The sequence below is a fragment of the Lichenostomus cassidix genome, chromosome 14, assembly GCF_008360975.1.
Source record: "Lichenostomus cassidix isolate B80296 chromosome 14, HeHo_3.0, whole genome shotgun sequence".
Lineage (NCBI taxonomy): Eukaryota > Metazoa > Chordata > Aves > Passeriformes > Meliphagidae > Lichenostomus > Lichenostomus cassidix.
Window position 1 is genome coordinate 13,407,325 of NC_139495.1, and position 24,649 is coordinate 13,431,973.

Below are 24,649 nucleotides of genomic sequence, written 5' to 3' on the forward strand. Positions count from 1 at the left end.
AACGAGTCCGGGCAGCAGCGGGAGCCACAAACACAGATCTTTAATGCGCTCAGACCGCGGGAGAACAGCACAGGCACGTACAGGCACCCCGAGCGCGCGCCCGCCGCCCCCCGCGCCCCACACGGAGGTTACAAAAACAACACGTGAAACCGCGGAATTAGTTGTAAAAACGGACAGGGAGGGGGGCATGCACTAGGGACTGACACCGGGGAGAGCCGCGGCGGAACCGGAGCCGCGGGGGGGGGAGGAGAGAATGGAGGGAGGGGGAGCGCCGGCCGGACCCCGCCCGTGGGAACGGCAATTAACGGCGTTAATTAACCGAGTTACCGGGCGGCCGCCAGGCTCGTGCCTGCCAGCGCCCAGCTCGGCAGGTGACAAGTGCTTCACTCACACCGTTCCCACAAAATGCCGAGCCTGCGGGTCGCGGCTGGGGCTGGCACAGCCAGGCGCCCTCTGCCCTCGTGGGAAACAAACCGAGGTACAAACCAGCGAGGGACAACAGGCACAGGCCTCCCACGCGTGTGGGGACACGGCTGGTGCCTCGCTCCCACGGGCGGCACACTGGCACGGCCTCCATCCCGGTCACCTCTGTCCCTCGGCACATTCTGCCTGACTGGCCTTGGAAAACACAGCAACGCTTTGTCTGCAGGTCAGAAAGCTCCGCGGGGAAGCTCTGACTGCAGAGTGCACAGTAAATAGGCAGATGAGCTGTGGCTGTGCTCCTCTAGAGAAGAAAGCAGCCCAGGCTTCCCACTGCTTTGCTCACACCCACTATCTGAACTGGAAAGGTACTAAAACCAGACTTGAGCCCAGCTTAGAAACATGCTCCAGCTCATCTGGTCATCTTCACAATAATGAACAGCATTCAGAATAGATCAGGGCCAAATTTTGTCTGTTTTGCCTTAGCTGGGCAAGTGAGGCAACTCTCAAGTGCTGGAGACATAAAAATGAGGTGGCTAAGCACTAAAAAGAAGAAAAAAAAAATCTGAATTTTCTTTTAACATATACAAACAGAAGCAAAAATATAATTAAGTGAGAACCAGTGCTACTGGTGTGCTCACAGAGGGCCAGGTGGGTCTTTTGGAAAGGGCTGAAGTGTTACAAAGGTCAGGGCAGCTCAGGGCTCCAGGCACAGCATGGCACTGACTGCTGCACTAGCTGTGTCAGGACAAACATGGGGTGTCCACGCTGGCCTGGACTGAAAACCATCCATCCAGATTTATTTACTCCTACTAAAACAAAATCCTGTTAAACAGTACGTAACTCTGTGTCTCTACAAACTCACAGCTATCTGCCAAACAATAAAAATCCCAAACTACAAAAGATGAGTTGTATTCAGTAAATATAAATGGGAAATTTAGGCTTTGTGTAGAATGTTTATCAGACTATTTACAGTGCAACACAGATCGTTTGAGTTCAGATCTCGCCAGCTTCTCTCTCTTCTGACCTCTTGGAACGAGATTTGCCATTTGTGCTCTCGTGCCGCCTCTCAGAAGAGCTCTTCTCTTTCCTCTCTCTGTCTCGGGACTTTTCTCTTGAAGATCGATCTCTAGAAGATCTGAAGTACAAAGCAAACCATCGCTATCAGCTTCACAGCTAAGAATTGTCAAATACCCACCAAACAACATCTTTCCCTACCAGGGCTGTGAGGGACAAGTTCCTCAGAGGAATGTGCCTGGGTACTGTGCCATGGGGCGTGGGTTCCCCACGACAGCAACTCTGGGCCCTCTGCACGGTTTCCCTAAGGGAATGTCAGCTCTGCAGTGCTGAGTGCACAGCACAGCCTTTGCTACTCCTTCCTCAGAGTGATCCTTTCAAGCTGTTGCTACAGGAGCTCTCTCAGGTCTTCCTTGTTATTTTCTTGGGCCATACTGAAGTGCTTGCAATTTCTTCCTCATCTCTGACTCAACTCAGTTCACGTCTTCCAGTGCAGTTTTTCATTACACCCTAAACTACTGGCTTTCTGTTCAACTGCTTTAAACACCAACTGGATTCTTTGCTGGCTCAGCCCTGGGCTTTTCACTTTGCATCCTAACAAATGCTGGCTTTGGCAGCATCCTGGGTTCAAAGTCAGGATGATACAGATTTATATTCACAGCCCACAGCACGGGCATATCTTTTCACAGCCACAAATTTTCAGCAGAGCTTCCCTGTGTCAGCCCACGCAGAATTAAGCAGAAGGCTTCACATTAGGTCTAATCTGAAAGGCTGTTTCTTGTGTGATTTCTGCCAGCTTAGGGAACAGCAGAATTCAGAAGGAGCTGATCCTGAGTGAGCTCAGCAGAGGCTCCCACATTTTACTCCAAGGCTCAGTATACAGGGGTTTTTTACAGTCACAACAGAAGGTACCTTAGAGGTTCCACTTTCATTCTTGTTGATTTTAAGGTTTGAAAATACTGCACAATTGATACATCAAAACCCAACAGCCATTTCATTTTCATTAAACTCTGTCATTTAACATCAGTCTGTCTGACGAGATTAAGTCTCTACCTGTTCCACAACAACAGCTGCTACCTGCAGTCCTCCTACCCTGAGATCTCCAGATCCTGTGACACACTCCATTTCTTTCAGCGAGACCTCAGACCAGCAGAACCTGAAGGCAGGTTTTATTAACCCTCAAGGGGAAAACAGAAGCTACCCTCTTTCAGGAAACAGGGCTTTTTTTCTGTTTGTTCTCTTGTTTTTATTTTCTTCAACTGATTCTGGCCTCTTCCCAGCTCTCAGCAATTTTGTGCAGGTGTGTGAGCTGGCCAATCCCCCTGCAATCTCAATGGGCTGGTTTGGATGTGTTCAAGGGTTCCGAAGTAATCCCTTACCTGCTCTTTAGTAATAGTTATTACAGGATCTTCCTCACTTCCTAATTGTCCAAACTTCTTTTCTTTATTTTTCATGTTCAAGACAGATTTAAAAAAGCACTTTAGTATCTCAGCCATTGGAGAATCAACAGTATTTACACCCCCCCTCAATTATTAACAGACTTATTTTTTAGACCATTATTTCCCTCCCCTTCACCAGGTGTCTTTTAAAGAAACGCTGTTCTTACCCCTTAGCTAAACTGACACAGGACACGCAACAGTAGGTTTGTTTCTAGAATTGTACTTGACTGCTGCTGCTAATCAGGTGACAGTGCTAAAGCACTCCTCTGTTAACCAGGAGTCTTTAAAAAAAGCCAGATCTAACTTCAGCAAGCACCTGGAGGTAGACTTGCTCCTGGGCTTAGAAGGGCTGTAAGGGAACACCATGATTCCACTCAATTTTTCTAATACTCTACACACACTTGCCTCCTCCTTTCTCCAACACAGAGCCTGTTTTTCAGAGTTTCAGAAAAACTTTAAGCCCTTCTTTGGACTATAGTGCTTCTCCTCAGAGACAGAAGAATGGTATACTCCTGTATTTCTTTTTCAGGAGGAAAAAGTGCTGATTCCTAAAGAATTCTCTGTCTCTCAAGCAGCCTTATAACAGAAGACTCCCCCCAGATCTCAAATCGTAGATTCCTTCCCAATGCCAGCACTGAGAGAAGGAATCTGGGAAGCAGAAAATAACCACAGAAATGTAACACCCAAACTGCCTCTCAGGCACTTGGCTTTTACAGGCCCAGGGAGGCTCAGTTAGCTCAGGGAGGCTTTGTGCTGCTTCAAGGTTCAACACTCAGGGAACCTGCTCTATCTCCTGGACTCTCCTCTCAGCTGGGATCTCACTTTACAGCTGCTGCCCTGACGAGAGGCCACTGGGAAATGCTGCTTTGGTCCAGGAGCTGGCACAGGCTGCTGCAGCTGCTCTGGAGAACCCTGCCATGCTCCTGCTCGCTCTACGGGCTGGCGAGGTCACTGTGAGCCAAGCACTCCCCCTTCCAGCAGCACTCCTGTCGAGCATACATACTTGTGTTTTGAACTCCTGTCTCTGGACCCCCGGCGGTGACCTCTGCTGTGGCTGCGGGAACGGCTCCGGTGGCGCCTGTGCCGGTCGCGGGACCGGGAGCGAGACTTCCGCCGTTCCCGGGAAGCTGATCTGGAGCGTCTCCGCCTCCGCTCCCGAGACCGTGATCTGGAGAGGACACACACTGTCTCAGCACCTCGCATCTGCACCCCTGAGCCATCTCTGACACTCCTGAGTAACATACCCAGAGCATCAGCACAGCCCCCCATCCACATCCCTGTCAGCATCCAGGGCTGATCACCCACACAGTGGGCAGTGCCCTCCTCCTGGGCCTTGTGCTACCAACAAAATGCCAGTGGGTAATTCAGTTTGCTGGCAAGCTTATAGGAAAAGCTGCCACCATTATTGTAAGCATGTGGCAAAGGCCAGAGCAGAGTTTACAACCCTGCATCACTCACAAGTGAGGCCTGTGTAAGTAGAAGAGAGGCCTGTGAAATTACCATAACTCTAAGAGAGTCTTCCTTGTGAAAAGTCCTGCACTATAGAAGCAGATTTATTTCAACCTGCTCTAAAAATAAGAAAGATGCCAAAGGAAAGGAGTAGAGAGGGAGATCTCCAGGTCCAGGATCAGAGAATGTTGCCACAGCATTAAGGTAAGCTCTTCCCAGAGATGTGCAGGTTTTAATCTCAAATCTCTGTTTTCACATCTGAGGTATTATATATGTAACAGATGCTTCAGACATTAAAACTCTGGAAGTATATCAGGTATTTATTGAAAGAAGGCCTGAGGACATTCGTGGGCTCACACTCTGGAGGACACAGTGCCCATCCTGGCCAGACTGCTCAGCACTTGCTCTACAGCCCTACAAGTGACACCAGGCTGAGCAGCACCACTGAGGTGCTCACACTGCACTTCCCATTTCTTTCAGGGAGCAAACCAGATACTGAGGCATTGAGTGAACTCCATTTGTGAGACCCAGGGAAAACCTCAGTAGCTAGACAGAAATACAGGCATTTGGGAGAACTGCAGAACTGGGCACTCACCTTCGACGATCTCTATTTCTTGATCCAGACCTGGAAAGGAGAGTTAAGTGAGAGAAGTTATGATACAGTCAGTGGGTTTTCAATAGGAAGATTCATCCACCCTGGCAGCTCTTCACAGGAATAAGCAATACCGCAAGTGATGCATTAGTTAAAAAAAAAAACTTGCAAATAAAACGTTTAATTAGCTCCTATTTTGGGAGCAGAAAGAATTTGTCAAAAACTGGAAAACTGTGGAAACACGAGTTTCAGCACACTGAGCTTCATGTCACAACAGAAAAGGTCTAGAAACCAAATAGGCACCATTAATAAAGCACCACAATAAACCTTTCCAGCTAAATTTTCTGTGCATATTTGTTATATACTCTTTACTCCCTGCAGTCTAACACTTTACTCCCTGCAGTGTAACCCCAGCTGGATCAACTCTAACATTTTCTAGAAGTGCCACTCTCCAGTCAGAAAGACATCTGCCAGTTTTCTGATTTTGGTTCCTTTGAGGCAGTTGCACATTAAAGGGGTTTTAATAAAGAAAAAACAGCATTTTCTCACTCACTGTATTTGTTTACCAACCATCAGAAGGGAATTTGCATCAATAATATCTTCATTTTGGGAAAGATAACTAGGAAAAAAGAGGGGACATGGCCACAAGGGAAGAACTATTACTGACAAGTGACAGAGGTCAACTGAAAATCCTTAGAAAGCACTTGAGAATAATCCAGGCCTTGCTTTTCTTTCTCACATTCCATGAGCCTCAGAGCTCATGTGTGGCACTCTGAGCCTACTGCTGTCAGCATTAGCTTTTGGCAGTTTGTAAATAACAACGGCAGAATTCTTTCAACCTCTGCAGCACCATTACTCAGCACCACTTAAAATACCACTGCACGTGGAAGCTACACCCTCCCTCTTCCTCTGTGGCCACATTTCAGAGCCAGCTGAATGTCACCCTCTGGTCTGAACAGTCTCGTTTTGCTTTAATTAAGAACTGGCTGCTCTCCGTGTTTAGTGACTTAGAGACTCACTCCTGTAGCTGCTCCCCACTGCACACAGACTCACAGGGAGGTTCCATTTACACCCCACAGAGCTGTTCTGGCACTGTGACAGAAGATAAGGCTGAAAGCTACACACACACGAATTTAACAAGCAATAGAGAAGCATCTATTTTGATAACACCATTTAAAACCATGCCTGGATAGAGGACAAGATTGAGAAAACCATAATGCACTGACATTTATTCACAATAAAATGGGATTGTTCAGTCATGGTAGAAAGCAAAAAAGCCCCTAAATTTAGAAAGGAATTCAGGTAGGAGTGTAAACAAGGTGGAGCTGAACTCAGAGTCTAAAAATGAACCATGCACTGAGGCAACACACATGACCAGGTGAAGGAAAAGCTGATAAACCAGGAGAGCAAGGCAGTAATCACACACCTCCATTCCCACATAACACAACCTGACAGCAACAGGACCTCCTGTAGACACCTGGCAGGCAGCTGGATTTTTTTGGTGGTTGTAATTACTCCAAGTTCTTATTGTTCTTTTTCCTCCTGATCACTTTATTCTGAACCACCAGTGCACACATCCACAAAAGCTCTTCCACATCCCCTGAAAAGCTTGGCTGCCCTTCCATACCTATGATCCAAGCAAGGGTATGCACAAAAAATCTGATAATCACTCCCTAGAACCAGACTTTAGAATTCAGGAAGTATCCAACAAAACAGCATTTTTCTTCCTAGCCTGAATCATTGTACAGCAGGAGACAAAAGAAGACTGCTGTCCACAGGAGCAAGAGGCTGAGCAAATCTATTTTTCTCTTTTTTTTTTTTTCCCCTCTTTTTTTGTCCCTGTACCATAGAGATTTTGTGCTGAGTTTCATAACCTGTCTTTTGTCCAGCTTACCACAAAGGAAGTCCATTTGGCACCTCCACCAGACTTGTTTGCTGGTGTACTCTGGAAGCAAACACGGAGGTCTGCACTTCCAAGCATGCCACTTCGCCACAGAATTCTGGTCTTAGGAGATTACTGGGTACCAAACAGCCACCAGCAACATCAGACAAAAGACTTGTGTTTATTATCACTTGGGTGGCAATCCAGTTCACCCATCCCATGTGGAATCAGAGTTTATTGGCAAATTAATAACAGCTGTGAGAGGCAGAGTTCCACAAGGGAATCCACAGGTTTCCAGGGATGTCACAGTGCCTGTCAGCCACCAAAGACTCCCAAAGTCAAGCCATACTTTTTTTTCTTACTGAAGAAAGACCATGAAGATGCTGTATAGGAGGACACTACAAGCAGAGTTCTGAAGGAAACACATTTCCTATGGTTCCTTAAAGTATGAAGCTCTAGATAAGAGAGGCCGTCTGGAAGGTGGTAGAGGTCACCAGTTAGTTTTTGACGGAAAAATGCCCCTGTGAGCATGGTGTGCACAGCTCCCAACAGATAAGGGACTGAGAAATCTGGGATCTAACCTCAGTTCTGACACTGAGTGCTCACTGGGACAACTACTGTCCTCCCTTGGGTCAAGTTCTCATTTTGGAGAGGCAATTAATTTGACCTCCTCTGTATGGCACTCCTGACTCTTTCACAACAAGTTTTTCTGTGGAGCACACAGGTGCCTCTGCACAGAGCAGAGCAAGGGCCAGCCACAGTCTCTTAAGTAATGCCACAGTGGAAACAACAAGAACTCAGACTTTAGGCCAGCTCCATGCAGTTCTTAAACCTTTCCTATTTTAAGCCTTAAATAAACATTCAAAAGCAGCCTTCAAACCCCCTCATCAGATGCATCCACATATGGACTGCCTGACAACATGAGAGGGTCCTTAGCTCTTAAGAGTTGAGGGTATGGGGTTTTTTTGTAAAAACCACTAAAACAAAACCATAGACACCACAGGGGAAAGCAAACCAGTATTTTGAGATGAAGATCAATGAGAGATCCAGAGGATTCTTCCTGAAGAAATGTTCTGTTGAGCAATTTTCACAGAAAAATTACCTCCAGGAAGAAGAGGCACCATGGAGACCAACAGAGTCCAAGATAAGCAGGGTCCTGCTGTGGGTCTGGAAAAGCCTGTAACAAAGCAGCTGCATGGGAAGACACTTCTCGTTTCACTTCCACCTCTCTGACCATAGCAGCAGCAACAGCAGTCCCTTTTGATTAACTCCTGAACTCAACAGCTAGTTCCAGATCCTGCAGCTCCCAAATTTAACTGCACTATAAGCTGCATGGATACCAGAAAGTTGTGAGGCTCTCCATGAAGTGTTACATTCAGCAGAAGGCTGTAGCATGAACTGCTGCTTCATATCACACCAAGTAATTCCCAGAGAAAATCCACATAAAACACCCTAACTGGAGTTATGCATAACATGCATATAATAATAAGGATAATGAATAACAATTTGGGGCTCACATCTTCATGATACACTAAAATCACCACACTGCTTCATGCTGGTATTTATTTGTCAGCAATTCCAGCAATGTATAGCCAGAGCCAGCACCATCTTAGAGCACACTGCACTGACAAATCTCATATGCCTCAGACAAACTCGCTCTTCAGCTGACTCTGAGGGTCAAAATTAGCTCTGCACAGGTAGCAAGGTTGGGGTCTTTTTGATGCAAGAAGTACATGAGGAGAAACACACCAGGTAACCAGGGAGATGCTGTGACAATGAGAACTGCATTCCTACCCAGCCACTTCCTCTGCCTGCCCCTGCAAATAACCACCCTCCCCACACCAGGCTGTTTAACTGAGCTGTTTACACACAAGATGCCTCTTCAGTTCAGGTACAGAAGAAATTGTTTTTCCAGTTCAGCTGGCAAGATGCAGAAGAGCTTGTCCTGAGAAAACTAATGTTCCAACCCCTCCCACTGCTCAGGAATTACAGACATCTGAGCAGGTGACACATATGGCTACAACCACCAGAAGCAGCCACTCCTTGGGATCCCTCAGCTTCCTTAGGAAATGCTTGCCAAAGCTGTGCCAAAAGCATGTCACTGCTATTGTAGAAAAGTTACAGGCAGTCCACTATTTGGCTCATGGACACCAGCCTGTTGTCACCTCCAAGCGAGGAGGGCTACCCTGAGAATTTCTGCATGACTAGTGCTTTTTGAGCAAACCTAGTCTTGACTCATCTTAAACTTCCCCACTCAGGTGCTGTGGATGAGGGTATTTTATCCAGATTCAGATTCCCAAAAACAGGGATTAGGCCAATGTAAGCATGAAGACTACAGAGAACTCCCATCTTTCAGACACACAATGGAAATTAAAATACATGTACAATCACTCTAAGGTGGGAGGTTTGTGCATTGTTTTCATATTCAACTGATGCTCAAGATGCTCACACAGCATCTGGAGCACATCCAACAGCCACTCCAGAAGCAGATGCTGAATTCCTGCAGTGCTCATGTACAAGAAATCAGATACTTCTAAACCAACTTCACAGGCCAGTTCCCAGGTTCCACTCACCGTCTGCCCATCCTCTCCTCTCGTTCTCTCTCCTCTCTCCGTCTCAAACGATCCTGGTTTCTCTTCTCTTGCTTTTCTGCCACTGTTTTCTAGGGAAAAAAAAATAAATCCACATCATATTTCAGCCACACAGTAACAGGTCAGAGATCTGCAGGAAGACCATTCCAACAGCAAGACAAAGAGCCATTTCACCGCATTTTATGTGGTAAGTCAAGATCTCTGTCAAGGTTCTCATTTTCTTCAGTTGAGGCACTGACCTCAGTACACTGTGAGTGAGGCACAGGAATCACAACTCATACTCAGCTAAAGGTCTCCATTTGCAAGCAAGGCCAGTAGCACAACCCATTACAAATCATTTCAGAAAACTCCTAAGGGCTTCAGCTACTCAAGATCTTTTCAGACAGAATCATGTGAAACTTCAGTTCAAACGTTTCATTAAGAGCTCTCAAAGCCAAAAGACCCAGAGTGACAAATTTCAGTTATGTCAATGAGAATGACTGTACCAATGCTCCAAGGAATAAATTACAGCAGTGGTCTGGTTTGACTAATTCTAAGGGTACGTATTTACTTAACCAGAAAAGACAGAACAGAACCCAAGACAAGGCTAAACAAAGCTCCATTTGATGTTTGGGAATTTAGCAATTGGAAATTTCTGAGCTTTTACAAGCCCTCTGTAAAGAATTCTGTATTAATTTAATAGAAGTGTTCAAGGTCTTCAGAACTACAAAGAGAAGGTTTAAAACAGAGAGGATTACCCTCAACTGATCCAGTTTCTCACGAATCTGAATGAAACCCAAGTGTAATTTGCCTCCAAAGTGGTCAGCAAGACGCCGGTCGTTGTCATGGAGACCCAGATATGCTGAACAGACTTCACACACACGCAGCTTCTGCTGCTGGAAACTGGATGCAGGCATTGAATTTCGGTATTCTTCCTACAGGGAGGCAAGAAAACCCACACAAATGTCAGGGAACCCTTACATAGTCACAACCCTCCAGGGAAACCCCTGCAAAGAATTGCTTTGAAGAATCAAAACCCACCCTCACACAAAGGAGGTGCCACAGAAACGCTTTGTGGGCACAGGCAACCCAACAGCCTATCCCTGCAAGGGACTGGTGACCAAATATTTCAGAGGACAAAGCCCTCCCCGCCCCAGTCAGCTCTCTGCACTAGATAAAAGTTTCCAAAAAGCTTTTCATCTACCGCACCACACTGCCAACTGTTTGCTGGCACATAGCTGGAACTGGAAAGGGAGGTGCTGGCACACAGGAGCAGAGGTAGGAGCCACCCAGCCTAGCCCAGGCCCCTGTGACAACTCACAGGAGAGCCAACACCGTACCTCTGCCTCTTTCTTTTTCGCTCGGACTTTCTCCACTTCCATCAGGATCTTTTGAGACTCATCAACATTTCCTTCAGCTCCCAGCTGTTCAGCTTTAGCTAGGAGTTTTCCAATGTCTTCATTCAGCTCGTGTACTTTCTCTGCCTGAAGAGAATAGTTAGTTTTTAGTAAGACAAAAATGTGATAAAGCTTGCAGCACAACTTTTCCTTTTTCTTTAAGAAACACTGTTTAACAAAATCAGCTGTTGCAAGATGACCACGAATCTCCAAAAGTCCCCAACAAAAGGGACTGGTGGACCAATCTCAATGCAGTCACAGACACGTGGCAGAGAGAGAAGCTGGATGTGGAGAGATCATGATCTGCCAGTCATTTCTGGCTTAGAGGTCAGCAGAGAGTCCACAAAGCCAGCTTCAAAAATGTCTTGTATTGGCCCAATTAAGCAAGTTTCCAAAGAGGAAACTCTATGGGGCTTTTGTTATATGAAACAACAATCATGGGATGGGTTTACTATTCGAAATTATTATGATAATGTTTAAAAGCATGGGGGAGAAACCAATATGCTTTATTTCCATGCCAAAGGAATCTCTTTTAGAGTGCATGGTCCTATGTAAGTTTGTCTCCAGAACAGCCAGAGCAGCATTTGACGATGGCTGGAATCCCCAAATCCTCTGTGGAGCCTAACTCCCCAGTATCACTGGTGTCAGAGAAACAGAGCACCTCTGCGCCCACAGAGTCTTTCAGAACCAATGTCTAATGAGACCAATACCTTTGCAGACACTTCAGCACTGATCTCCTCCTGTGTCTCAGCCAGGCGTTTCTTGGCCAGTTCTGTTCTCCTGTCACACTCTGCAATGAAGGATTCCAGGTGATCCATTGCCTGCATGACCAGACAAAGAATTATGGTTAAAGGTGCTCTCCATGTCAGGCGTAGCTTTGACAGCCAACAGCTTGCAGTCCCTGTATCATGCACAACCTCAAGAACAGATGCTTTGAGAAAAAAAGTGGCACTTTGCAGAACAAGTAACATTTGACCCCTGCCCTGTAAACCTGACCCAGTTCCTTTACTCTGACACATCACAGGATGCTCACATCAACCCAGCTTTGCACTGAACTTCCTTCCTATGCAGAAGCAACAGGTGCAAAGACAAAAGCACTGGAATAACATGAAAGGGAAAGACAGAAATGTGCTTTCCCTTGATCTGTTCCATCACAGAAAGGTGAAATGAAAGCTAAATCTGACAAAAGTTAAACTACTGAGCAGAAGGCTTTTAATGTTAAATCTCTTTCTGGGACAGGGCAAAAGGTTATGATGACCTGGTACAGAGCAGAAGGTGTGGGGTGCAAGGAATGCCAGGGAGTCTCCCAGCTAGCTGGGCTAATGGGGTGGCAAAGGCCATAATTACTTCTACATTCTCAAGTCAGCAGTCAGGCTGACATTCAGGAAGGGGCTGCACATTCTGGACAGGTAACACATCAAAAATAACACGATGAGCTGAAATGGCCACTGAGTTCTACTGTTCACCCCAGTAACTTCAAGAAGCAGTTTCCATAAAAGTAACTAAAATTTCTCCATACTTACATCCAACTCAAAAAACAGGTCTCTCTCTTTACTTGCAATCTCATAATCTGCTCGCAGAGCCAAGTCATGGATCTTTGTACATTCTCCCAGGTCCATTCGCTGTTCAAAGAAAAAGGAGAACCCACATAAGAACCCTCCATTATGGCAACAAGCAGCATGTACTTAACTCTTGCCAACTGCACCATATCAAAATAAACTCTTTTTATGAAGAGCAGCTTCCTCTTAACCTGCCAGTACCAGAATCGGCCAGAAGAACCACAAGTTGCCAGAACTCCTTTTCTAGATGTTCTGGGAACAACATTAAAACATGCCAAATTCTTTAAGTCCAGTCCTACTCCTGCTCTAAGTCCTAGGACAGCCTCAGAAATGGCTGTGAGAGAGGTGGTGCCTTCAATAAGCACCAACTGCAAATGCCCCCTATCACAGAGCCACAGCACAGCAGAACACATGTGCACCCTGTTTAAAGCTCATCTGGAAATGCACATCTGGGTCAGGATGAGCCCAAGTAACATATGACAGATACCAAATTGTAGGACACACAGAGAATGTCTCCTATCAACAACAAAAGGACTTAAAGGAATAAGGGCTACAGCCAGTAGAAATGCACAACCCCACACTCAGCAACAACAGACTATTAATTCCCCAACCAGCTCCTTCCCACATCCAGCTGCAGCCTAGAATTTGAAAACCTGCCCAGCAAAGCTAAGTCCTACACATAAGCCCATTTAATGAGAGACTTCAGAGCATCTCCCTTCCCAAAAAGCTGACCTGCATGCTGCCCTTCCCTCCCACTGCACTCCATGCTATTTGAATTTGGTTTTTTTTTCCCTACCTAGTAGTTAACAGCCACATGAACCAAAGTCCATTATGCTCTCAAAGCACAGAAGCCGCATTTCAACATTATAAATTTGTAACAAAGAACATTTCTCTAACTCTCGGAATAGGAAAATAATATGACATTTTGAAAGCCAAAATAACAAAAGCCCTACTTGTGAGCCACAGTAGGAATGGCAGGGTACATGTCATTGCATGAAGGAACACCCCAACCCACCATCCTCTTCTCTGAGCCACCACAAGTCCCCAGGAGCCCAAACCTAAACATGCACAACAGGTGTCAACTCAGTGAACTGCAGAAAAAGCTGAACTGGGATAAAATGCTGAATCCCTGAGGACTATCACAAACTAAAGCTGGGGACACTTATGTGAAACAATTCACTCAGACAGCAGTGTTCAGAATGAAGCAACTAAAAGCCAACTCTACCAGGTTATGCTCAAGTTTTCAGCAGGTGCCCATTAATAGATTTTTCTTTTTTAGGGAAAAAAAAATCCACATGACTTGCCACTATTTAGCCTTCCTCATTTTGCTCAGATGTACCAGAATCAGGAAGCCACAGGCAGCAGGCTACAGAAGCAGACACTGTATCCAGAATACTCCTGCTGAGCTCTCTAATGGTAGAAATTTAACATCTACAAAAAAATCATGTTGGTACTTTCGGAGCTTGATCATGTTCATCTTCAGGCAAGCCACTTCAAAGAATGCTACAGAGCTACTGTTATTTTACCACAAAAATAACTTTCTATGATGTGACACGTCTTTCATTCTTCTGGTCATTCTACTGAGATCACTTTCCAAGATAGGGAGAAAATAATGGTATTGGATGTGATTGTCACAGATTGTAAGTATTCTTATCTCAGCTCTTCTTGCAAGCTGAGCCACTAACTCCACTTCAGAGAAGGGGTTCTGACCACTTCAGAACAGCCCTGTGCTCCCTATTCCTCTCCCTGTTCGTTAACAGGCAACAAATCGCTCAACCTCTTACTCAGGGGAGAACATTCAGTTCTCACCAGATACAAATCTTCCTCCACATCCTTTGAGATGTTCTAGTGAAAGGCAACTTCCACAGGTATTGCTTACTCAGGGTAAGACCACCCTGAGTAAGCCCTTTGCCACGAAGCACCCTCTTATCCCAAGGAGGGCTGTCATCAAACAGTCACCCCTTCCACAGAGATCACCACTTGCCCCAGTCAACACTGGCTGGTTTACAGCACAAGTATGTGGGACAGGCAGCCACAGAGCCTGGGTGAAGATTTAACTCCCCAAGCACACAAAGACTGGAGATATTTAGATGTCACTGATAATTAGTCCTGCTTACATCTGCAGAGAAATCCACATTCTGAGGTCTCTCTTATGATCTCCATTGAACTACTAACTCACCACAAAATGAAATTTCCACAAAGAAGATGCTTTAATAGTGATCAGAGCTGCAGAGTTTCATCCAAGTGAAAAAGGAAAGCACAGACACCCTCTGACCCCACAAAAAACAATTCTAGAACCTACAGATTTCAGCTTATATTTCCCAGTCAGGGACACAAGCAATTCCCTAGATGTAATATCCAAGCTACGTTCAGCCTGGGTAGCTTTGAGCCTCATCCATCCACCTCTTAGTGGAGCTGAAATTCAGGAGGATTGCCAGCTGATGCCATCTCTCAAAGTGCTACAACCCTTTCACTGACAGAAATATGCTTCCATGAGCTGCAAAGAGAACACAGCACACACCACAAACGATGTGGATGACAAGGTCCCTCGTAACAGCGCATGGGCTCACTAAAACACCTTCTGTTCCTCCAGAATGTTCCTCCTTACCCACAGAGACCAAAGGGAACCATTACAGCTTATTTAGTGGCAAGTTTAGGTAAGTTTCTGGGGCCAAAAGGAGAACAATCACAAGAACAAACCAACTTAAAATGATAGCTCTTATGATCAGGAACACCAGTGCATCTAAACAAAGCAAACATCAACAGGCCTCCTGCAGCTCTCAGGAATATTCCAGAGCTTTGCTTACAGTCTGGACTCCTTCTCTCACTCTGCACCTGAAGGTCAGTGAGTGGGACTCCACCACATTTCACTGAACACAGCTACCCAAGGGATCAACTTCCTGCTTGCCTTCAATCAGCCTCCCACGAAGGAATATCTGCACACATGAAGGACGCAGCAGTAACAATGCCTTCAGGGGAGGACGCAGCATAACCAGCACCAGAAGGCTTGGAGCATCTGTTGGAAGCTTCCAAGAGATCCAAGGTCCTGATTTCTCCAGTAATACACCCAGAGATGGAATATACCCCACCCATCTGAAACAGATTCACCCACACAGCTCTTCCTTAAAGGAGCACCGCAAAACGCCAGTAAAGCTGCCCGAGATCACGAGGAAAGCCTGCACATTCCAGCTAAGTTTCACTCTGTACTGGCAGCACTGACAGTTGAAATGCTGTTCCTGTCCTGGACATCACATGTTCTTTCAACACAGATCTGGAGCACACACACTTGCTCTTGCCCCCAGGAACCTGCTGACAGAGGTGTAGAGCTCCACACCCACTTCAAGGCCACCACATGATCATGTGAGTGATCCACAAGATCACTTGTGCAGGAGCTACTCCTGTAGTTTCTGAGCACAAACTCTACAGCAAGATGGAAAGGACAACTCAATCAAGACAGGTAACAATAGAAGCAAGAGAAACAAACTCCTCAAGGTGCTTCTCTCGCCCAGGAGACTCACAACACATCTAAATACCTCAGACTTCCTTCATGCTTTGGCATCAGCTGACACACGACTTAGTTCAACCCCTTCAACTCACCATTTACCCTCTTCCTGAAAACCTGCCAGAAGAGTCAAGACAGCTTTTGCTACAGCTCTTTCTACGAGTGCTGCCACAGTCCTGCTATGACAGGGACACAAGCAAGGGCAGCAGTGTCAGCCCTCCCTTTGCTGGGGACCCATTGTGTCCAGTCAGCTCTCTAGAGAGCAGCAGGAAGGGCTATAAATAACCACAGCATCTTTAAACAATCTGGTTAAGTGGACAGACACTGTGAATTGCCACAGTATTTTGTGCAAACAGCAAGGGCAAAGATAGATTTCAAACGCCAGTAGTCACCTCTATCCTGCGACTGTTACACAGCAATGGTGACAAAAGACACACACAGTTTTCTTTTTCCAAAGCCAGGCTGCAGCTTTCATCTGGGAGCCTCAGCTGAACATTTACTTCACAAGAGCTCACTGTTAAAAGCCCACATCACCTTATGCTCTCAGAGATAGCACGTGAGCCAAACCTTTGAATGCTGGCCAGCTCTTTTCTCACAGGGAGCAAAGGAGCTGAGACAACTGTCTGAAACCAGTCAGGCAGAGTGACACAAACAACCAACACTCAGCCAGAGCTGTGACCTGCCACCACCACCCCAATAATGACACAAAAGCTGCTGGTCCATCAGGGCTGGAGAGAGGAGACTTAAAACCTCCAAGGATTAGTGCAGCAAGAAAACACCTGCTAACCTGAAGAAACAGTGAACCAGGGCAGCAGCCTAGCTACAGGCTTGGAACCACCACAGGAAAAGTTTCAAGCTCTGACTATCCCAAACTGTGGGGGATAATGAAAGACTTCACATGGAATTGTGAAAGAAAAAGCATTTCAGGTGCATTCTGAAATCTCCTGACTTTGTTTTTTTGAGAAGTGAGAGCAGTTCCAAACACAGGTCAAAGGAACTGGAATTAGGATTGTAACTGCTCTCTGGGCAGAGAAAACCTGATCTCTCCTAGAAATCACCCACCCTGCACAGACAAGAGTTGTGCCAACATCCTCCTCACCAGAATCCCTTATTACAGAAGACATACTTACTGTTCCAGCCAGGATATCATGGGGACAGCAATCCAGCAGGTGGCTCTTGCACACACGATCGTCTGTAAACTTCACCCTTTGTCTGGTTTCATCTCCTGAAATTCATGTGTGGTTTAAATAAGGAGACATTAGAACTCCAGGAGAGCACAGGTGTCTGTCTGCATGAGCATTTCACCTCAATATGCAGATTAAAATACTTGGTGCTCCTGCTCCCCAAAATTAGTCAAAAATAAAGAAGCTTAGAGGGTAACAGGATATTCTGGAACATTTATAATTGGCAACAAACACTATTTTAGCATTTATTCATCCAGGACACCATGTTAAACACAGTGCTGGCAAGACAAGCAATGTCCAAGGCCTGTCATCCGTATAAAGAAGCAGCACAGCCAGAAGAAAAAAGGAGACAGACAGGCTGGCTCCCAGCCAAAACCTGTTATTTTTTCCACTTTTTTTTTTTTTTTTTTTTTGGTGTGAAGAATGGGCAGAAGATACCAAACCCCACACTATCAGATCACAAAACAGGGCTGTGCTGGGCAAATTTTACAGGCAACTGCTCTTTGCTCAGGTTGATAATGGAGTCATCAGTCCATTTGGTTTGGAACCCAACTAGGCAGTGTGTGTTCTCCCAGGCCCTACAAAGAAGGAGCTGGCAGGTCCTGGCCTGGAACACACCACATGCTTCCCACCCCCAGCCCACCCTCAGAGGACATTTTACACTCAGGAGCCACTTAAACGAGACAATATCAGAAAAGCAAAAATAAAAATAATAAAAAAAGAAACAAAGTTAGTCAATACACACTGCGAGCTCCAACACATACTATACCCATCTGCATTCTTCAAGACCTCAGCTGCAGAATTTTATGCCCATTGTTGAAAAGTTTTAAAGGAAAAGCTTTCTTGCCCACACCTGCAGTAAGGAAGTCAGGGGAATGATACATAAAAGTAAAGGCAAAGTGGTAATGGTATGTGACAATTTTAAAGCTCATCTGTGCATATGACACAGGTATGTGTAATACTAAAGTATGAATATAGTTTAGGATTCACAAGCATCCAGGAATAATGTTGTGTCTACTGAATTTTTTTTTTCTTTCTAAGCTACACTTTTAAAGTTACTTGTGAAAAAAAGCAAACACTTTTTTTTTTTTGTTATAACAGCTTTAAAAATTGGTTGTGACTCACGGCTCGATGAACATGAGGCTTTTCTGCAACTCCCTTGCAGATTGATGTAGGCAGGCAAAGATACACTGAACCTTTATAAATAAAATAGAGGGGCCACAATTGTTCAGTTTGTATGAAATAAAAATATGGGAAGCAATTCAATAGCAACTCAATACACAGAGAAAGAAAAGCACTTATTCACTTACGAAACAAAGTGCAAAGTGCCTGGACAGCCCTGCTAACGTGCCAAAGGGAATTTAAGTACCCAGCGAGTCGCAGAAGGGAGACACAAACCGCAGCGGGACCGTATTTTGCACGGGCTGTCCCATTTCTCGTCTCGGACAGCACCCGGCGCTGCAGGCACACCTACCTACGCGCCTCTGGACGTGCGGGCACGGAGCCGGCCCTAAGCCTGTCCGCGGCAGCCGGGGCCCGGAGCGGCGGGGTTGGGCGGCGCCGGGCGCTCTCTGGGGCCAGGGGCGCGGCGGGACCCCCGCCGGGCAGGCGCGGGCCCTCCCGGGCTCCCTCCGCCCCGAGCGCGGACAGGCCCGGGCCCGCTCCGCCGCCCCGAGGCTGGAGCCGGGCGGGCGGGGACGGATCGCGCCGCAGGTCTGGAGCGGCGGCAGCGGCCGGGCCGGGCCGGGCCCCGCGCGGTGAGGCGGCCGCCAGGCCGCGGCGTTTCCTGCAGGCCCCGCCCGCCCCTACTCACCGTCCCGGGCCGTGCCCATGAGCTGGTCCAGCAGGGCCCGCATCTGTGCCTGGGCCGACATGGCGGGGCCGGTCCGGAGGCGGCGGCTCCGACCGAGACCGGGACCGGGGCCTGGGGCGGCGGCGGCTCAGCGGCCTCAGCAGCGGCGACGCGCGTCGAGCGCTGAACGGAAACGGCCCCGCCCTGCGCCGCGCTGCATGACGGGAAGGGTAGTCCGCCGGGGGGCGGGGTCCGAGGGGCGGGGCGGAGGGGCGGGGCTGGATGGGTGTGTGGGCGGGGCGAGGGTCAAGGGGCGTGGCCGGGGTGACGGACATGTGATGTCAGATGGGCGTGGCTGTGCCGAAGGGGCGGGGCGGGCGCGGGGCCGGTCGGGGGCAGACCCAGCACGGTCCCGGCCCCGGCGCGGTGCAGCCAGAGCCCGGCACGGTGCAGCCAGAGCCCGGCACGGTGCAGCCAGAGCCCGGCACGGTGCAGCCAGAGCCCGGCACGGTGCAGCCAGAGCCCGGCACGGTGCAGCCAGAGCCCGGCACGGTGCAGCCAGACCCCAGCACCGGCGCTGCTCTGCGTGCCCCGGGAGCCGCTACGGGGCTCGCCGGCCGTGGGCGCAGTAGCCAGGCCGCAGCGGCGCCCCAGGGCCGGGCTGGTTCCCGGAGCAGGGCCGGGCTGTGCTCACTCCCGTCCCACCGCGCTGTGGCAGCTCGGGGCCTCCGTGGGGAATGTGGGGAGGGGGAACGTGGGGTAAGGAAAGCCTCTGCCTGGGGTTTGCGGTGATAGCACACATGGCCGAGGCAGGCGGAAGCACCAGGAGGCAGGATGAATGCATGGACAAGGGGACGAACCCCTTGCTCAGGGGCAGAGCCAGGAGAGGACCGAGGATAGGACAGGAGTGGACAGTCCGTGCTGCTCTCCCAGCTGCGGGGGGAGGATGAGGCCGTGGTTTTGCAGGGGAGCTTGGGCTCTTGCAGAGCTTTGCCGTGTTCTGCGTTCCCTGTCTGGCTTTCTGAGCTCCAGCTCTCACCACTCCCAGAATTTTTACCTGTCGTCTCTTCACCTTGATCTCCCGGGTCCAGGCCCCGGCTGCCCTGTGGGTGCTCCCTGGGCCAGAGGAATCCCACCAGCTCTTTTCACTGCCACAGGGCTACGAAGGCAGCGAGGGTTAGAGCCAGAACCCTGGTGCGGGATGCTCCGTTTGCCACAGTCACGCCTGGTTTTCCCATAGCTCTGCTGGCTTTCAGGGAAAGGCAGCGTGAGCCAGCCCCGGGCAGGGCTGTGCCACCACCCCACTCTGCTGCATCATCCCGGGTGAGCAGAGTCAGCCTTCAAGTGGGGTCTGTGACCTCCCTGCTTGGGTCTGAGGTGGTCTCTGCAGACAGGAGACCCCTTCCCTGTGGGTCGGGAGTTCCTCATGCCCAGCCCTGGTAAAGCTTGGAGGAGGGATGGCCACCCTGGGCACACGAATGGGTGCAAAGCCACACGCCCGAACCTGCTGCATTGCCTCTCCCTCCTGCTCACCCTTGGAACGGTTCTGCTGAGCCCTGGGTATTTCCTAAATGCGTTAACCTTCCCATAGAGGACGGACACCTCATCACTCCCAACTCTGTGAGCCAGCAGCCAAGTCATGTGCTCCCCACACCTTGTCCCACGCCTGGACTCCCCCTCACCAGTTTGCCCAGACCCTTCCCACCCGGGCAAAGGGACAGTGCAGCCCTTTCCTCCTGGCCAGACTGGCCCAGAGGCTATGGGAGCTCTCCCCACTTCCTGCACTGCAGGAAGAGGGTCTGGGGCAGAGCAGGATGGGGACACCAGAGGAAGCTGCCGTTCTCTGGAGATCATGGTGGTGCAATCAGAGTGGCTGTCCGGCTCCCAAGGCTGGTCCCTCGGGATGAAGCCAGTGGCAATGCCAAGCTGTGCCAATGCCGAGCCATGCCGGGCGGGTGGGTGACAATGGGTGACGTCAGAGAGCAGACCGAAGGGTGCCCGTGGCTTATCAGCTCCCACCCGCCGTGTTTGCCCAGCAGTGCCCGGGTGGCTGCTGCTCCCGCCCGGCGTTGCCGCTGTGAGTGTTTGGAGAGAGGAGAGGGAGTTCTGCGGAGTCGGTGCCGGCGCCCAGCTCTGCCCCCGCAGGGAGCCCCAGGGCTGCCGACCCGGGGAGAGGCTGGGTGACAGCGCTGTCCAGGCTGGGACACTCTGCTCCCCAGTGCTGCACCCTGCCAGGAGCTAGGGACCTCACCTCAACACTGGGGACAGCTCAGAGCAGGGTGCTCAGGGCAGGGGGCAGGCAGGGCTCTGAGAGAGAGACCAGGATCTGCAGTCACCCCAGAAACAGAAGAGCAGGGCAGCTCTGGAGAAGGGCTGGGCTGTCCCCCAGCCCAATGGCCAGTGTCCCACTCCCTGAATGTCCCCAACACTGGTGACAGCGTCTGGTTGCTGTATCAGGCCCCTGCCATCCTGTGCCCTCCAGCTGTCAGGGGCAAACTGTCCTGTGTCCTCTGGCCATCCTGTGTCCCTGGTCACCCAGCATCCCCCATCCATCTGTGTCCCCTGGCTGTGTTCTGTGCTGTCCCAGACAATTCCACTGGCACGTCCTGCTGCCGAGGCAGAAATGGCACCTCGGGCACAGTCTCTTTGGGACCTGAGCTGATTGCCATCAACCCTGTCCTCACAGGGGAGGTGCTGTGTGGGCCATAATGGCCACAGGCCATAGCACAGACACAGGGCACCCACAGTGAAAATGCTGTTGTCCAGCTGCTGTCCCTGCCCTGGGGCTGGCCTGGCCCCTCTCCACATGGCACGTCTACCTTTGCATCCACAGGTTCCAAAACCCTTCCCAGGTCTGGTCAGGGAGCCCAACATCCAACTCAAAGGGGCACAAGACCGGAGATGAGTGGTCTGAACCTGCATGGGGGTGGTGCAGCACCTGGGGGAACCCCACAGAGAGGCTTTGCCCACTGCAGCAGCAGCCCCTGTTTGCAGAGGCATCACTTGATACGCAGTATGTTCTTCAGAAGATCCCTACTCCAGGAGTCAAAATAGCATGAAATTTAATTTTACGCCTATTTGACAAAGCTTGATTTCGCCTCCAATCAGCAGGGAGATAAGAGCCCTCGGCACAAGTGTGCGGGCAGTTTGGCAGCTGGGGCTGCCGATTTAATAGGTGAATTTACAGGGACAACACTTGAAAATCCCCTGGCTAGTGAACCATTAAGGTGAGCCCAGCCTTCCGTCCCCGCGTCCCTCCCCGCGCCGCTCTCCCGTTGCTGGGTGCTAAAGCAAACCCCAGCTCTGTTTACCGAGTCTACTATTACAATACGGCTACCAAATATTTGCCAGCCGTCAGCTCGCTGCTCCGCTATAAATACTTCAGGCCCAGGTGGAGGGACGGGCAGGGGGAGCGGCGCGGGAGCCTATGCATGGCCGGGCGGCAGCGCCAAGGTGAGTGCGGAGCCGCGGCCCGGGGATGCCCTCCGGCCCGGGGGGCTTCTCCGGCTGAGGGTGGCGGCGGGGCAGGCTGGGGTGACCCCGCTCCGCTCTCCCCGCAGCACGGAGGTGTGCGCTGCCTCGGGAGGCTGAGCGCCGCACAAGCCACCCCGGGACAGCACGGAGGCAGGACCGGGGGTACCGCGGTGGGGACGGCACAAAGAGGGACACACAGAGATGGCAAGGACAATCTAAGGCTGGGTGCAGGGCCCGATACCACGCTTGGTGTGGCAGGAGCAGGTCTGGTTCTCCAGGATTTGTTCCCTGCCCTGAGACCCTCTCAGCATGGCCACGGGTGTCCTGCAGCGAGGCAGGACTGGCTACACCTCAGCACAGATAGCACGAGCTACAAAGGGGCCACGTCTGGTTCAGCGAGACCCAGCCGTGGCCAGAGCCGGGCAGGGCAGGGCAGGGCAGGAGGGCGGTGGGCTCACTGTGCTGCAGGAAAACGCGTGGGGCCATTGTGTGGGCAGGGCATGGGGCTCGGTGGTGCTGAGCCCAGAACAGCAGGGTCGGTGCTGAACCCCATTCACCTCCCTGTGCAGCCTCGGAGTGAAGGGGAACATCCCTCTGCCCCACAGCTCTGGGGGACATCCCCGCTGCCCTACATCCCGTGACTTGATGTGGACATCCTTGTCCCACGGATCACTGCAAACATCCCTGCTGCCCCCACATCCCATCACTTAGGGACGTTCCTATTGTCCCACATCTCATGAATTCAGGTGGACATCCCCACTGTTCCTCATGCCATGGCTGGATGGGGACATCCCTGTTGCTTGATGTCCCAGGGTTCAGTTAGGATATCCCCACTGTCCCCATTGCATGTTGGGGAATGGCATCTCTGCTGCTCCATGTCCCATGACTCAGGGCTGTGTTCCCAGTGTCCCACATTCCATGTTTTGGTGGGGACACCCCTGCTGCCTGCTATCCCAAGGCTCAGTGGGGATGTCCCAGGAGGAACATCCCACTGCCTTGTTTCCCATGGCTTGGTGGGGACATCCCAAATGCCCCACATCCAACCTCCTGCTACTTTTGGGGGACATCCCTGCAGCTCCACCTTGGCCATAGTATGGCACAACATGGTCCCCTGCCTTCTCAGGGCTGCCAGGCAGTGGGTCAGGGTTGGTGCTGGGGTGTGTGTCACCCTGACCCTGCTGTCCCTGCCTGCAGAGTGAGTCCTGAGAGTGCCTCTGAGCGCTGACATGGCTGCGGGTGTCATCCAGCCCCTGGCCGAGCTGCGGCTGCCCTCACCCTTCCCACACGGCCTCCTGCTGTCCACGCACCCCGAGCCTGACTTCCCCGACCTCTCCGAGGAGGAGGAGGAAGAAGAGGAGGAGGAAGAGGAGGAGGAAGTGGAAGGAGTGGAGGAGAGTGAGAGGCCAGAGCTGGCCAGTGTCTCCAGCACTGCTGAGACAACCCTGCGGCTCCTCAAGTTTTCGGAGCTCATCAGCTGCGACATCCAGCGCTACTTCGGGCAGCGGGGCCGGGAGGAGGCCAGCAGCAGCTGCCCCGTGCCCGAGGACTGCGGCTCACCCCAGAGCATTGAGGCCGTGCCCGAAGCCCCACGGGGCAGCCCGGGGGCCACACACAGGCTGGGCCCCCTGGCCGAGCTCTTCGAGTACGGTGTGCATCGGTGCCTGCCTGCCCGGGCAGCTGGCAGCAAGACACAGCGGCTGGAGAGGAAGTATGGCCACATCACCCCCATGCACCACAGGAAGCTGCCACCCTCCTTCTGGAAAGAGCCAAGCCCAGGCCCTGCCAGCCTCCTCCACACCAGCACCCCCGACTTCAGCGACCTGCTGGCCAACTGGACAGTGGAGCCAGGGCCAGAGCTGCCGGGCGCTGGGCGGGAGTTGCCGGGTCGCCCGGGGCTGGAGGCTGAGCCCTTTGCTGGGCTGTGACCCCACTGTGGCCCCAGGGGCCCCTAGTCCCGCCACGTGCCAGCAGGTTAATGATAAACCTGGTGGCCCCAGTGCCAGCGCCAGGGCACTTGGAGCTGCCGGGTCGGAGCCGGTGATGGGACAAATGAATAAATTACTCCCGCCAGGCACTAGGGCATGTGGTGTCCTTTGCCACCCACCACTGTGGTGTCCCTGCTGCCAGTGACAAAGGGCCACAGGGTGTGACCCTCAGGGGCTGCTGGCTGCCCTGGCAGCAGGGGGAAGAGGAGGGAAGCGCAGTGCCGGCAGGAGCCAGCAGCCCATGTTTACTCAGCGGCCCAAGTCGGTGGATCCCATCCCCTTATCTCAGCCACGCTGGGGCAAAGGGCGACACAGGGCCTCATAAAGCTCCTGCCTCTCAGCACCCAGGGGGGACCTATCACTGCCTTGGGGATCCACTGTGCCCTA

General features: G+C 50.7%; 2 protein-coding genes and 1 long non-coding RNA gene across 5 annotated transcripts; 2 read left to right on the forward strand and 1 right to left on the reverse strand.

Annotated features, from left to right (window-relative positions):
* Positions 1–22: 22 nt before the first annotated feature.
* Positions 23–19,013, reverse strand: LUC7L (LUC7 like). 3 transcript variants are annotated; one of them, XM_085074995.1, is made up of 11 exons: positions 18,825–19,013; positions 16,958–17,052; positions 12,290–12,388; positions 11,477–11,587; positions 10,710–10,853; positions 10,128–10,304; positions 9,373–9,461; positions 4,921–4,950; positions 3,880–4,044; positions 2,817–2,878; positions 1,357–1,558 (listed from the first exon to the last, which is right to left on the reverse strand). In XM_085074995.1, exons 1-10 carry the CDS (start codon positions 18,883–18,885, stop codon positions 2,851–2,853), a joined length of 999 nt encoding a protein of 332 aa, XP_084931121.1. In that variant the 5' UTR covers positions 18,886–19,013; the 3' UTR covers positions 1,357–1,558; positions 2,817–2,850. The 3 variants fall into 3 exon arrangements, with proteins under 3 accessions (XP_084931120.1, XP_084931122.1, XP_084931121.1); XM_085074994.1 differs by lacking the exon at positions 2,817–2,878 and having other exon boundaries at positions 23–1,558; positions 18,825–19,012; XM_085074996.1 differs by lacking the exon at positions 2,817–2,878 and having other exon boundaries at positions 23–1,558; positions 16,958–18,207; positions 18,825–18,892.
* Positions 4,044–5,257, forward strand: LOC146430892 (uncharacterized). The gene is made up of 2 exons (XR_014855180.1): positions 4,044–4,529; positions 4,806–5,257. It is a non-coding gene; the product is annotated as an uncharacterized LOC146430892 (long non-coding RNA).
* Positions 19,014–22,099: 3,086 nt separating the features above from the next.
* PERCC1 (proline and glutamate rich with coiled coil 1) lies at positions 22,100–24,351 on the forward strand. The gene is made up of 2 exons (XM_085074999.1): positions 22,100–22,256; positions 23,472–24,351. The coding sequence occupies exon 2, from the start codon at positions 23,504–23,506 to the stop codon at positions 24,200–24,202; it is 699 nt and encodes a 232-aa protein (XP_084931125.1). The 5' UTR covers positions 22,100–22,256; positions 23,472–23,503; the 3' UTR covers positions 24,203–24,351.
* The last annotated feature ends 298 nt before the right edge of the window (positions 24,352–24,649 follow it).

What these genes read in the sequence shown, in the direction of transcription:
- LUC7L (XM_085074994.1), bottom strand. Translation starts at nt 18,885, where the DNA reads ATGTCGGCCCAGGCACAGATGCGGGCCCTGCTGGACCAGCTCATGGGC. An exon ending in AGAAACTGGATCAGTTGAGG is followed by an intron (nt 9,462 to 10,127) that starts GTAATCCTCTCT and finishes TTTTTTCCCTAG; the next exon opens with AAAACAGTGGCAGAAAAGCA. An exon ending in AGAAATAGAGATCGTCGAAG is followed by an intron (nt 4,045 to 4,920) that starts GTGAGTGCCCAG and finishes TGTCCTCTCCAG; the next exon opens with ATCACGGTCTCGGGAGCGGA.
- PERCC1 (XM_085074999.1), top strand. Translation starts at nt 23,504, where the DNA reads ATGGCTGCGGGTGTCATCCAGCCCCTGGCCGAGCTGCGGCTGCCCTCA.